Source organism: Crocuta crocuta, unplaced genomic scaffold, assembly GCF_008692635.1.
Source record: "Crocuta crocuta isolate KB4526 unplaced genomic scaffold, BGI_CrCroc_1.0 scaffold3, whole genome shotgun sequence".
NCBI classification, from domain to species: Eukaryota; Metazoa; Chordata; class Mammalia; order Carnivora; family Hyaenidae; genus Crocuta; species Crocuta crocuta.
Genome location: NW_027529934.1, coordinates 2,564,388 through 2,578,173, shown reverse-complemented (window position 1 = coordinate 2,578,173; position 13,786 = coordinate 2,564,388). Strand labels below are relative to the sequence as shown.

General features: G+C 35.8%; 1 protein-coding gene across 1 annotated transcript in view; it reads left to right on the top strand.

Moving 5' to 3' along the window:
- INTS7 (integrator complex subunit 7) overlaps positions 1-13,786 on the top strand; it is an 85,657-nt gene that overhangs the window by 35,482 nt on the left and 36,389 nt on the right. Inside the window, exon 8 of the mRNA XM_077763178.1 lies at positions 11,758-11,875. Within this exon, the coding sequence (XP_077619304.1) occupies positions 11,758-11,875 (118 nt within the window). The remainder of the gene's footprint in view (positions 1-11,757; positions 11,876-13,786) is intronic.

The following is a 13,786-nucleotide window of genomic DNA, read 5'->3' as shown; positions in this document are numbered from 1 at the left end:
AGATAAAGAGTTCAATTCTGACCGAATAAAGTTTACAGTGTCAGACATCTAAGTGGAGATGTCAGGGCATTGCAGTTTTAGTGAACAGATCTAACTGAAGTTGTAAATATGGGACCATCAGTTTATAGATGGTATTTAAGGTCATGAAACTGAGTCACCTAGAGAGAGAGAACGATGAAATAAGAAAGAACCAAAAAAGAACCAGCAAAGCAGCCTGATAAGAAGCAGCCTGTGAGGCAAGAGATAAGTCAAGATAATATTATTTTATAGGAAGAAGGCTGTAATCAACCATGAGAGATACTGCACTGTATTTGTATTCTCCAAGATAGGAGGACTGATAGTTCACCTTTGCAATTAACATAATGAAGACATTGATGACCTGCCTGAGAGCAGTTTTATTGGAATATTGTGGGCACAAGACTAGTTAGAGAAAAACAGGAGAAATACAGTGAATATAGAAAGTGCTTTTTAAAATTTTTTTATTTTAATTTTTTTGTTTATTTATTTTGAGAGAGTACATGTGTGTACATGGGTGGAAGAGGGGCAGAGAGAGAGGGAGGGAGAATTCCAAGCAAGGTCTGAGCTGACACACCAGAGAGCCTGTCGTAGGGCTTGAAGCCATGAACCATGAGATCATGACATGAGCCAAAATCAAGAGTTGGATGCTTAACCTACTGAGCCACCCAGCCACCCCTATTTTTTAATTTTTTTTAAGTTTGAGGTTTGTTTGATTTTTTTTAATTTGAGAGAGAGAGAAAGAACGAGTATGGGGAAGGGGTAGAGGGAGAGAGAAAGAATCTTAAGCAGGCTCCACATTCAGTGTGGAGTGGAGCTCGAACTCAGGACCAGGAAATCATGACCTCAGCCAAAATCAAGAGTTGAATGTTTAACCAACTGAGCCACCCAGTTGCCCCTAGAAAGTGTTTTTAAAGGAGTTCTGCTTTACGAAATAGGTCAGTCAGAGTAAGACAAGTACCATATGAATTCACTCACGTGGAATTTAAGAAACAAAACAAATGATCGTAGGGGGAAAAGGAGAGGCAAACCAAGAGACTCTGAGCTATAAAGAACAAACTGATGGTTAACAGGAGGCCGGTGGACAGTTTGGAGGGGATGGGTTAAATAGGTGATGGGGATTTAGGAATATACTTGGGATGAGCACCGGGTGTTGTATGTAACTGTTGAGTCACTGAATTGTATTCCAGAAACTAATATTACACTGTATGTTAGCTAACTGGAATTTAAATAAAAACTAAAAACTAAATAAATAAAAAATACAGGAGTTCTGCTTTAAATAGCAAAAAATTGAGATTATACTGCTGAAATGTTGTCTGCTTTTTGTTTTTTATCTTGGAAGGAGTTTAAAGAAACAGAAATGCCTTTAAGCTAAGGTAATAGAGGATTGCTGGATAATTAAGATATTTGAGCAAAGCAGTGTATATACATATGGTGTCTAGCATATGTATATAAGTGGTTATTTAAGGGGTGCCTCAGTGGCTCAGTTGGTTGGGATCTGACTGGGTTTCAGTTCTGGTTGTGACCTTGGGGTCGTGGGGTCCAGCCCTATGTCAGACTTCTCACTGGCCATGGAGCCTGCGTAAGATTCTCTTTCCCTCTACCATTTGCACTCTCTCTCAAAAAAACAAAAAAGTTTTTATAAGAATAGTTCTGAAAAGCTATATTACTATATTACAGATAAGATTTTTCTGTCGTTTTCCTTCTTGTATACTTTGACAGAATAAAGGGTTTGAGGGGGTGCTGTCTTAATAAAATGAGTTGGGATCTTTATCTTTCTATATTTTGGAATGGTGAACAGCTATGACAGAAATTTTCTGTCTTCTGAAGATATTGCTTAAAAGATATCATAAACCCATCTGAACCTGGAACTTTTTGCAGGGATAGTATTTTGAGAATATTTCCAATTATTTACATAGATACTGCCCTATCAAAGTTTTCTACCTCTTCTTGAACCAGTTTTGATGTTGCCCATTTAATTCACTTCTCAAATTCATTAGTATCAATATAGAGAACCTTTATAATTTTTAGTGTTTTGTATTTGGAATTTTATCTTTATCTTTTCTTACTCTTTGTGTTTGTATCCCCCTTTTCCTGATTAGACTTTGCAGAGGCGTGGCTTTCTTATGTTTTTCAAGGGCTTAGAACACTTACTTTTATCCTTGTTTTATAATGAAAGAAGTTAAGGCTATTAATTTGCCTCTTAGTGCAGATTGCCTACATTCCATAAATTATGTCTTCTAGTGCTCTCATTGCCATTAATTTGAAAAGCATTTTTTAAAAGTCAGATTTATTGTGGTATAATTCATTTACAGAAACCTTTCTAGGTATACTGGTCAATGAGTTCTCATAAATGTATATAGTTCTGTAACAACCAGCACAATTGACATATAGAACATTTTTATCACCCCAGAAGATCCTTCAGGCTCCTCTGTAGTCAGTCCTTCCCCCAACTCCTAACAACCACCAGTCTGATTTCTGTCCCTGTAATTTTGCCTTCCTAGAATATAAATGGAATCATACAGTAGGTAGCCTTCTGGATATGACTCTTTCACTTAATAGAATGCTTTCGATATTCATTCATGTTGTTGCATTAGGCAGTAATTCACTCCTTCTTATTGCTAAGTAGTATCCCAGTGTATGGACATACCACAATTTGTTTATTCATTCACGGGTTGAGGGACACTTGGATTGTTTCCAGTTTTTGCTATTATAAATCAAGCTATTCTTGTACAGGTCTTGGGAGACATTTCTGGGGTAAATACTTAGGACTTGAACTGGCAGATTGTGTGGTAAATATATTACTAACTTTGTAAGATACTGCCAAACTGTTTTCCATGCTGACTGTACCATTTTACATTCCCACCAGCAGTGTGCAAGAGTTCTAGTTCTCTATCTTTGCTAGCACTCTCTATTGTATGGCTTTGTAATCTTGGCCATTTTAATAGGTGTATTGCGTCATAGTTTTAATTTACTTTTCCCTAATGACTAATGATGAGTGTCTTACAGGCTTGTCATCTGTATCTCTTTGGTGAAGTGCCTATTTTAATCCTTTATGCATTTTTTTAAGACGATCTTCCTGTTACTGAGTTTTTTATATATTCTGGATGCAAATACTTTATCAGATGTGTAGTTTACAAGTATTTCCTGCCAGTATGTGTCTTTACTACAGTATCTTCTAGAGAGTAGAAGTTATTTACTTTGATGAAATTTAGTTTATCAATTTTTCTTCCCTTATTTCGGTTGTGTTTTTGTTTGTTTGTTTGTTTGTTTTATCTAGGAAATCCTTACCTGATCCAAGGTCACAGAGATTTTGCCCTGGGTTTTCTTCTAGAAGTTTTATAGCTGTGTTTTTATATTTAGCTCTGTGTGATCCATTTTGAGTTGGCTATTGTCTGTATAGTACAAGGTAGGGATTGATAGGCATTTAGCTAGCCAGTGGTCCCACACCATTTGTTGAAAAGACTGTCCTTTCTTCATTGACTTACCTTAGCGTCTTTGTTGAAAATCCTTTAACCATATTTACATAAATCTGTTTCTGGGTTCTATTTCTTTGATCCATGTGTCTGTCCTTAAATGAATAGCACACTACCTTGGGGTTTTATTTAGTTTTATTTATTTATTAAAAGTAATCTCTATACCCAGTGTGTGGCTCCAACTCATAATCCTCAGAACAAGAGTTGCATGCTCTTCCACCTGAGCCAGCCAGGCTCTCCAATAGCACACTCTCCTGATTACTGTACCTTATAGTAAGTCTTGGAATCAGATGGTGCGAGTCCTCTACCTTTGTATTTATCAAAATTATTTTGGATGATGTAGGTCCTTTGCCTTGTCACATAAACTTTAGAATCAATTTGTCAATCTCTGCAAAAAGGCTCGCTAGGATTTTGATTGGTATCTGATCTATAGATCTATAGATCAGTTTGAAAAGAGCTGACATCTTAATAATACTGAGTTTTCTGATCCGTGCACATATCTCTCTTTAGGTCTTCCTCCACATTTCTTATTTGCAGTTCTTAGTTTAAAGCATACAAATCATGTAACATTCTGTTAGATTTATTTGTAAGTAGTTGATGGGTTTTGGTGGTATTATAAATGATTGTTTTTTTATATTTCCAAGAGAGCCATTGTGATTTCTTCTCTGACCCTGAAATTAATTTTTTCTTCTTTATTTATATTTTCCAGTTTTATTGAGATACACTTGACACACATCCCTGTGTAAGTTGAAGGTGTGCCCCATGATGGCTTCACTTACATTCATTGTGAAATGATGACTGTAGTTAAGTTTAGTTAGCATCTGTCATCTCATGCAGGTACAATAGAAAAAAGTTTCTTAGGATGAGAACTCTTAGGCTTTACTCTCTTAACTTTTGTATACATCACACAGCAGCATTAACTGTAGTCATGTTGTACATTCCATCCCTGGTACTGATTAATCTTATGACTAGAAATTTCTGTTTTTGAAGTGATTAGTTTTTTGTATTCATGGCATTTTTGTTGTTGCCAACCTTCTGTTATTAATTTCTAATTTTAAAGTTTCTATGTGGTCCAGTGAAGGATCACTTTTTATAATTATAGTTGACTGTTGAACATTTGTTTGAACTGCATGGGTCCACTAATACATGGATTTTATATATATATATATATATATATATATATGTTGAACTAACATGTTCCACTGTGTAGGNAGTTCAAAGGATTTAAAAAGAAGGTATATTTTCTATTTAATTATATCAGATATGTTATATGTAGATAATTTTATACTCTATAATGTTACATGTTATATATGTGTGTTGTAATAATATTGTATATGTATATTACATATTATATGTAACTAATACAGCATTTTAATATAAAGCTATATTGAATCTACTTTATTGATGATAGTACTCAAGTATACCGTCTTAAATTAGTTTTTTTTCCTTTTGATCTATGGGGTTTTGATATTTATTTGCTTCTCACATCCATTTGTATTTTAATTTAAGAATCTTAGAGACGCCTGGGTGGCTTAGTCGGTTAGGCGTTTGACTTAAGCTCAGGTCATGATCTCGTGGTCTGTGAGTTCAGGTCCCATGTCGGGCTCTGTGCTGACAGCTCAGAGCCTGAAGCCTGCTTTGGATTCTGTGTCTCCCTGCTCATGCTTCTATCTTTTTCTTTCTCTCAAAAGTATAAACATTAACAAAAAAAATTTTTAATCTTAATGCTCTCTTATTGCACAAATAGAATTTATTAATATAAAGGAATCCTCTCTCCTATTTAAAGCTTTTTGCCTCTGATTCTTTATGTATCATTAATATTGCTACTTATTTCTTTTTCTTTGGATGTATTCATTAGGTCTGCCAAATTTATTATCATTGACTTTTCTCTGTCATTTGGGTTTAATTCTTATAAATAGCAAATAGTTAGATTTACCTCTTTAGACTTAATCTGAGTCTTTTTAAGTAGTGTAACATAACTTATTTGCATTTATTGATATACCTGAGGTTTTTGTTTAACTTCTTCCATCTTCCTGTTGGTTTTATACATTCTTTTTGTTTCTTTCTCTATTACTTTCCCTTGTTATTTTGATTGTTTTCTTTATTCCTTTATTTTTAGTGAATTAAAAAGATTTTTACATGCTAATTAAACATTTATTTTTACTATACTATCTCTGTACTCAATATATACTAATGTAAGAATGTGTGAAAAGTGTGGTCATTGAAATGTTGCAAATTTTAGCAGGCTTGAATTCTCTTTTTTCCTCCCCTTCACTCCTTCCTCCCCATATGTCTTTTTAAAATAATGTGGAATTTAATGATCAATCATTTTGTGTTTTAATGCTATACAGGGTTTTTTTTTAGTAATAATTTTTTTCATAATATATGCACTGAACTTCACAGCTACATTAATGGTTACTTAAATGTTAACTGTTTTTGTTTATTTCACAACTTACTAGTATTTCTTCATTTTACCACATGTTCCCTAGAGTTTTTAATTCTGACTTTCCTGTGACTTTTTCTTCTATTAATTTTAATTGAAAATATGTATTTTTTGATATTTACTTCTCTCACAAAGAATTTTTTCCTGTGCCTGAAACCTGAGCATATTGATTTTAATTAAACAGATATGGTCAAATAATCACTACCTCAGAGCCTCGATATATTTTTGAAAATGCTGAAATAGAGCAGAGGAAAACAGTGCTAATGATGTAACACAGGATAATGGTTTGTTGGTTTCAAATTTGAATTTTACTCCCAATTACCAAGAGTAATTATATTTTTTCTAGGCCTTCCTCCTTGCCTCCCTTCCCTCCCTCTTTCCTTCCTTCCTCTCAGCCAATTTTATCTACTACCACTGATTAATTCTTGGGTTTTGGTACTTCAAGAGCAATTATGTCTATTTCATTGCTGCATTTGCTGGTGTGATGGTAGGTAGTATAATTAACATATGGAATCATATATTCCAGGTTTAAAGGAAATCATTTCATTCTAAATGTTCTAAAAACACAAAATGAAGGCGTATTATTTAAAAAAAATTTTTTTTAACATTTATTTACTTTTGAGAGACAGAGAGACAGAGCACGAGGAGGGGAGGGTCAGAGAGAGAGGGAGACACAGAATCCGAAGCAAGCTCCAGGCTCCGAGCTGTCAGCCCAGAGCCTGATGTGGGGCTCGAACTCACAGACTGTGAGATCATGACCTGAGTTGAAGTTGGATGCTCAAGTGATTTAGCCACCCAGGCACCCCTAGTGTATTATTATTAAAGTAGTCAAAAATAGAAGTAATTTCATAAAAGCAAAAATATTTTTTCATGTGTTTATATTTTTGTTTGGATTTTGTGTGCTTGCTAATAAAAATATCCGTTTTAGTTGGTGTTAATTTGTATTAATAGCTTACACTATTCTGATATTAGAATCATATCTGAAGAAGTTGATTTATACAACCTGTTACAAAGCAAAAGATTTTTTTTCTGGATATTTTCAAAGACATAATTTATTTTTGGCTTTATATCTCCTGAGAGTTCTGATTTGTACCTTACCTGATACTAGAAGGAATGACAAGTTAAGCCTGAGAATTAGTTCTTTTACATCTTTTTCTTTGTGGTTAGTACAATAGAGACATGGAGAATTTTGAGAGATTATGTCTCTCTGACAGAGTACTTTGAAACATAACATTTTTCTATACCTTAAAGATTTATGAATTTTTTGCCATGCTTTTCTGGAGCACATCCCTGGTGACCAATCCCATTCTAGGGTAGAAGAGAAGCCCCTATTTAGGAACTGACCCAGAAAGCAGTAATTCAGGACAGAGCTTCAGTTGAGAAGTGAGGTAAGCCAGCCTAGAGAGAGAAATTCAGACCAAATAGTGAAGAAGATGGTCCTGGTGAGTGAGAAAGGGCTCTCTGTTTGAAGAGTTAGAGTTTTCCTTTTTGTTGATATGAAAAATGGCCCTGGTATGAACAGTTTGTAATAGGTTATGTCCTTGGAACAGAAACTTGAGCCAGATTTCATTACTGAAATAGGATTGATGTGCCATCTCTGGAGAACTTTGTGATGTACTCTGTTAAGCTTACTGATTTGAATTAATGAACCTTGAAATCAGTATGCATTTACTGAGAGCATCTTAGGTACCCAGTACTGTGCTGAATGACAGAAATTAGAAGATAACATTAATTTTCTAACATTTTTCTTCAATTTTTTAAATGGTAAAATTCTTCTTGCTTTTTAAAAATCATTAATAGCATTTTCATAAATGTCTCACATATGCCTTCTTGATTGTCCCAAAAGGTTAAATGTCTCCTAGTATACAGAGCACTCTTTGAGGCATAATTTTTAACACATACAAATATAAGACAGAGTCCTTAACTTCTGGGGCTGTTTGGCTGAGGGTTTTATTCTTAAGCACAAGTTTAGTTAATAGCACAAGGCAGGACAGTTCAGGCAATAAGACATAGATAAATGGAAATGGCTTGTGTGATTAAATAAAAAAAAGACTATGGTATTACCTAATCACAATCACTTTTTTAAAAGCGCTTTCATTTGCACTTCAAAAACAGCACCTATGTCTTCTTTTATTTCTTTATCCTTCACTCTTTCTTTCATACACTTGCATTTAGATCTGTTTTCCTATCTCTTTTGCTTTGGCACTTAAAATGTCGCCAGTGTTCTTATTGCTAAATCCGGAGGCTCTTCTGCTTTCGTCATCTTTCCTTTTAGTATATTTGGCACCATCAGCCTGCCCCTTCTCTTGGCTTCCTTGCACTAAACTGTCCTCACTCATATCTTCCACTCTTGAAACTGTATCATTTTTGGATTCTTCACCGCTCCTTTTCTTCAGAGTTGAGTCTTTGGGTTGAGTTGAAGCTGGGTGCTTCCTTCCATTTATTTCGTGCCATTGTGACTGCTCCCCTTCATGTCAGCATGGGCATTCTCGTCCTTTTCCCTGAGCTGAACTGCTCTCCAGCATCGTAGCTTGTAGAGCTTACAGGATTTTTGGACTTTTTATTATTATAGACAATAAATGTCACCCCTGCTTTTATTTTAACATTTATTTCTTTTTATGCCAATACATTCATGTGTTAAAGTTCAAAAGCTGCAAAAGGATACATGCATATATATACATATATGTAAAATATTTTCCCCTTACTCTTCTGCCCTCCACTCAGCTCCTTCGCCCAGTGGCAACCAATGCCTAATTTCTTGTATGTTTTTCCAGAGATGTTTTACCTGAAAACAATTTGGTATATATCTTTACCCCCGTTTTGCAGACAAGCTGAGACTCAAAGATTTCAGTAATTGGCTCAGATCACAGAGATGGTAAGTGGCAGAGCCAGAATTCCAGTGTGTCCTCCAGTTAAAAACCTGCTACATGTCAGATTCCAAATGCGTGGTAGATATTTCTCCTTGGACTTCCTGTCTTTTCCTATTTCCATCTTTCCTCTGAAATTAGCTTATTCTCGTAAATTCTCAATCTTAAATGGAATCAACATTTTCTAGACATCAGGTTTCAAATTTTGTAGTAATCATTGAGTCCTTGTTGATTCCCTCTTACATAGTCTGTTTCAGAACATCTTTCATATTCACACTCCACTCTCCATTCCTACCACCAAGCTGTGGTTCAGGCCATTGTCCATCATAACCTGCCCGGATTACTGCCTAGGCTGTAGGTTGCCTCCTTGACTCTCAACTCTGTTTAGCTTGCCAGAATAATCTTCCCTAATTCTTTTGATAACATCATTCCTCTCCATTGGCTTCCTTTTACTTTTCTCATTAGGTCTTAATTACTCTGCCTAACTTTCAAGGTCATTTTTAATCTGAGCTAATCTTCCCTATTCAGTGTATCTCTCCCTTCTCATCTCTTTGGGACATATCTCCTTAGGCAACAAATATTCCATATTGTAATCTAATTGCCACAGTTCTTGTTTGCTTCATCTTAACCACAGTCTTCCCTTCCATTACCAGAAACTACCTTCTTTTTCAAATCCATTTCTATTTCTGCCATGATTATTTGCTGCTGCTGCTGCTTTTCTTCTTAATTAGGTTTTTCTTTCAGTTGAAAAAGTACATGTGCACATGATAAAAAATTCACAGAGTTCAAGTTGCACAGTAAATGAAATACAAGTCATCTCTTCCCTCAGCTCTTGCCTGCAGAGGTGGTCAGTATTACTATTTTCTTCTGTGTCCTTCTGAATTTTGTCATTTGTCATCCATATGCAAGCATGTGTTTGTCCCGTCTTTTTTCTGTATGAAAATGCAAATGCAAATGCAGTATATACATATTCTGAACCTTTTATCAGCAGTACATCGTAGGGAACATCTTGTGTTATCACTGAGGTCTACTGCATTCTTTTTTTACTAGCTGTGTGGTATTCCCTGTATATTCCCAGTCCTACTGATGGACATTAGAGTTGTTTTTAGTACTTTTACTGTTACTGATTACATTGCTACATTGACTACTTTGTTTAAAAAAAAAAAAATCACCTTTGTGAATGTACCACTTCTAAAAAAGGAGTCCTTGGATCCAATGATATATACATTTAAAATTTTTATATTTAATGCCAGTTACCCATCAGTGAGGTTTATGCCATTTTACATTCTATCAGCAATGCGTGAGAGCACCTGTATTCCACACTGTTTTTAGCATTGTGTATTATTAAGCTTTAATCTTGTCTGTCTGGTGAAAAGAAGTCTCTTAATTTAAATTTTTCAAATTATGAGTAAGATTTAACATCTTATACTTAAAAGCCATTGTATATACAAAAGCCATTTTGTATAAATACTGTGAACTGCTCATTTTCCTATTAGGTTGTTTGTCTATTTGTTAGTAAGAACTTTTTATATGTTAAGATTGTTGGCCCTTCATTGACCTTACTTGATGGGAATATTTTTTTACAGGTTTGTCAATTATCTTTTTACTTTTTCTTTTCCCGTGTTGGCCCTTAGTACTTTTTACAGTTTTGCTTTTTATTTGCCATAAAAAAGAAACAAGAGTCTAGTTTTATTTTACCCAGATGACTTCCTGCTGTCTGTGAACTGTTGACTTAAAAGCCCCTCTGATTTGAAATGTCATTATCGTATATTAAATTCTATGTATATTGAATCCATGTCTGGGACCAGTTCTCTCTGACTGATTTCTCTGTCATGAGTAGGAAAAACTTTGACTTCTATAGGTTTATTATACATTTTATATTTGGTAGGGCTTATTTTGTCCATCATTATGCTTTGTCAGAATTTTTCTGGATATTTTCTGATTTANAGATGATGAAAATCTCCCCCCCCCCCCAAGATTTTGTTGCTATTTTTATCTGGGACATATTAAGTTTATTTTATAATTTTATAACTTTATTTTATAAATTTATTAACCCTTTCTGAAATTTTATTTTTTGCTTTTCCCCTGGTCTTTAAGTTTTGCCATTTTCTAAGCCTTTGCCCTTGGTAAAGAATGGGAATTAGTTTAATTTAGCAGAGCAGTTGCTTGACCATTTACAAGACATGTCCCAAGAGTAAATACACAGGATGAGGCAGGAGTCCCTGTAACACAAGCATATATTCGTAGTTGACTGTGCTGACAGAAAAGCATCTTGTTTTTCATAATTCTTCAGATCATCGTAGGCATAGAGTAGATAACCCAAGATGGAGAAGAGACTGCTCATTCACTTGTATAGTAGATAGAATTGCCACAGTCTATTTTTTTAAATATCCGTATATGAATTAACATACATATCTCTCAAGTAAGCAGAGTATGGTAGAGGTTCTGCTTGTGATGACTAAAGAGTATATAAATTTACACACTGGGCTTAATAAAAAATCAGTCATGATGACCATTTTTTTTTTAATAGATTTATTCTTCATAACAGGTGTAGATTTACAGAAAAATGGAAAAGATAATACAGAGGATTTCCATGCACCCAACATCCAGTTAACCCCTATTATTGGTAATTAACATTAGTATGGCACATTTGTTAAAATTAATAAGCCACTGTCGATACATTATTATTATTAAACAAAGTTCATTCCTTATCCTGGTTCCTTTAGTTGTTACTTGGTGTCCTTTTTCTGTTCCAGGATCCCATCTAGGAAACTACATTATATTTAGCTAACATGTTTCCTTAGGCTCCTCTTGGATGTGGCAGTTTGACTTAGGTTTTTTTATCATGTGGGAAAAAAGATAAAATTTTTCAAAAAGCTAGAACATTTAAAACAAGTAGACAATTTTAAAGTATATTGACATTTCAACTTCTGCGTTCCTTTCTCCTCTATTTCAGGCACTCTGTGAGTGTGCCCTCCAGACTCCTTATGACAGCTTAAAACTTGGGATGTTGTCTGTTCTTTCCACACTGTCAGGGACCATTGCCATCAAACATTACTTCAGCATAGCTTCAGGTAAGGCTAAGAGAGTGGAGAACATATGGACATTGTGATAATCCCTTTTTTCATATTGATGGGTCATATTGTTTATTCAGTAAAGCCTTAGAATGCAGAACGGTTTCAGTCTCAGACTCTGTTATATGCTAGTGATTGATTTGAAAAGGATTTAATGCCTGTCATCATAAAATCTTGCACCTTTGATTGTAATTCAAGGATATTGCTTTTCTAGATTTGCCCTGTTTTGAATTATATGTGAGTGAAACAGTATTTTTGCAGATACTTAACATAGCTTGTTTGCTTTTTGTATGCCTGTGACTCAAAGTGCCCTTTGGATTTAAGTACATTTCAAAGGCCAAATGGTGGTGATGCTTAAAGGCAAATGCCATATGCCCTCTTTAAGGTATATATCATCCCTCTGGAAAATGATTAAAATAAAACTTTACCCCAGTTCTATAATGATTTCCTAGTTGCCTATTCCTGATGATTCACCTTCAGAATGCCTGTATTGGGGCTCCTGGGTGGCTCAGTCAGTTAAGCGTCTGACTTTGGCTCAAGTCATGATCTCATAGTTCATGGGTTCGAGCCCCCCATCGGGCTCTGTGCGGACAGCTCAGAGCCTGGAGTCTGCTTCGGGTTCTGTGTTTCCTTTCTCTCTGCCCCTCCCCAACTTGTGCTCTGTCCCTGCCTCTGTTTCTCAAAAATAAATGAAAAAAATTTTTTTAATTAAAAAAATAGAAAAGAAGTAGGGAAGTGGGAGAATCCATCCTAGTGCAGTGACCATGGTCATGTCCCGTTTCCAGGGTCTGCTGTAGCAGTGGGCGTTTGCTGTGTCATGTGTGGTACCTTTGGCAGCAGTATGAGTTGTGATGTTAAGGAGTCCGTGCTGGGTGGTAATACCTTCACTGAACTCATTCTGTGTATGGTTTGGGCAGTGATCTTTGTTGGTCTCTAGCTTTGCCATTTTCCTGTCTGTTTTCTAAGCTTAGTTTTCTAGCCTTTCTGGTAATTTTGTGAGGTATTTCTGTGTCAGTTATCCATTGCTACACAATAAGTCACCTCCAAACTTAGTGGCTTAAAACCATCACAATTGTATTTGCTCTGATTCTGCATATCAGCAATTTTCATTGGCTTCTGCTGATCTCACCTAGGCTTTTACTCAGAAGACTGCAGTCCTCTGGAACCTGGACCAGACTGGACGGTCTAAGGTAGCCTCATTTACCAGCTGGAGCTTTGAAAGGCTCTCGTCAGAGGCACCGTGGTTCTGTATGCAGCTCTTAGGAGGCTAGCTTAGCCTTGTTGACATCGTGTCCTCAGGACCCTCACATCAGCCTAAAGAAGGCAAGCCACCAGCATATAAGCACTTCTTAGTCTTTCACTTGCGCATGTTTTTTCATGTCTCACTAGCCAGGGCAGGTCACATAGGCAAGCCTAAATAAGTGGAGAAATAAGCACCTCTTGAGGCAAGGCATTAGAAAATGGCATTGCAAAGGGGCAGGCCTGCAAGGGATGGCATATATTATCACAGCCTTTTTTATCAACAATCTGTCACATACCCATTGTGCTTTCCATAAGTTCTTTTTCTACATAAATCAGCCAGTCTCAAATTCTCAGCTGATAGTTACTATCCTTGACTGACATCTGGAAGAGAGCTGCAGGAAGCAGAGTATTAATTGGGTCTTACAATTTATCAGTGCCTTCCCATACGAGGTCCCACTGCTCCTGTACAAGTAGCCCTTCAAGTACGGCACGTGGAGAGGAGTTTCTAAGTATTAAAATTGAGGCTTACAGACTTGCAGTGATGCGTCCAAATGTACACAGGCGCCTCAGCCTGGACCTGAACCCAAAAGTTCTCATGTACGGTGCATTTTTATACCAAATGACCTAGAGATAAAATGACTTTCTTTTTCTTTATTTAATTCCAGAGTC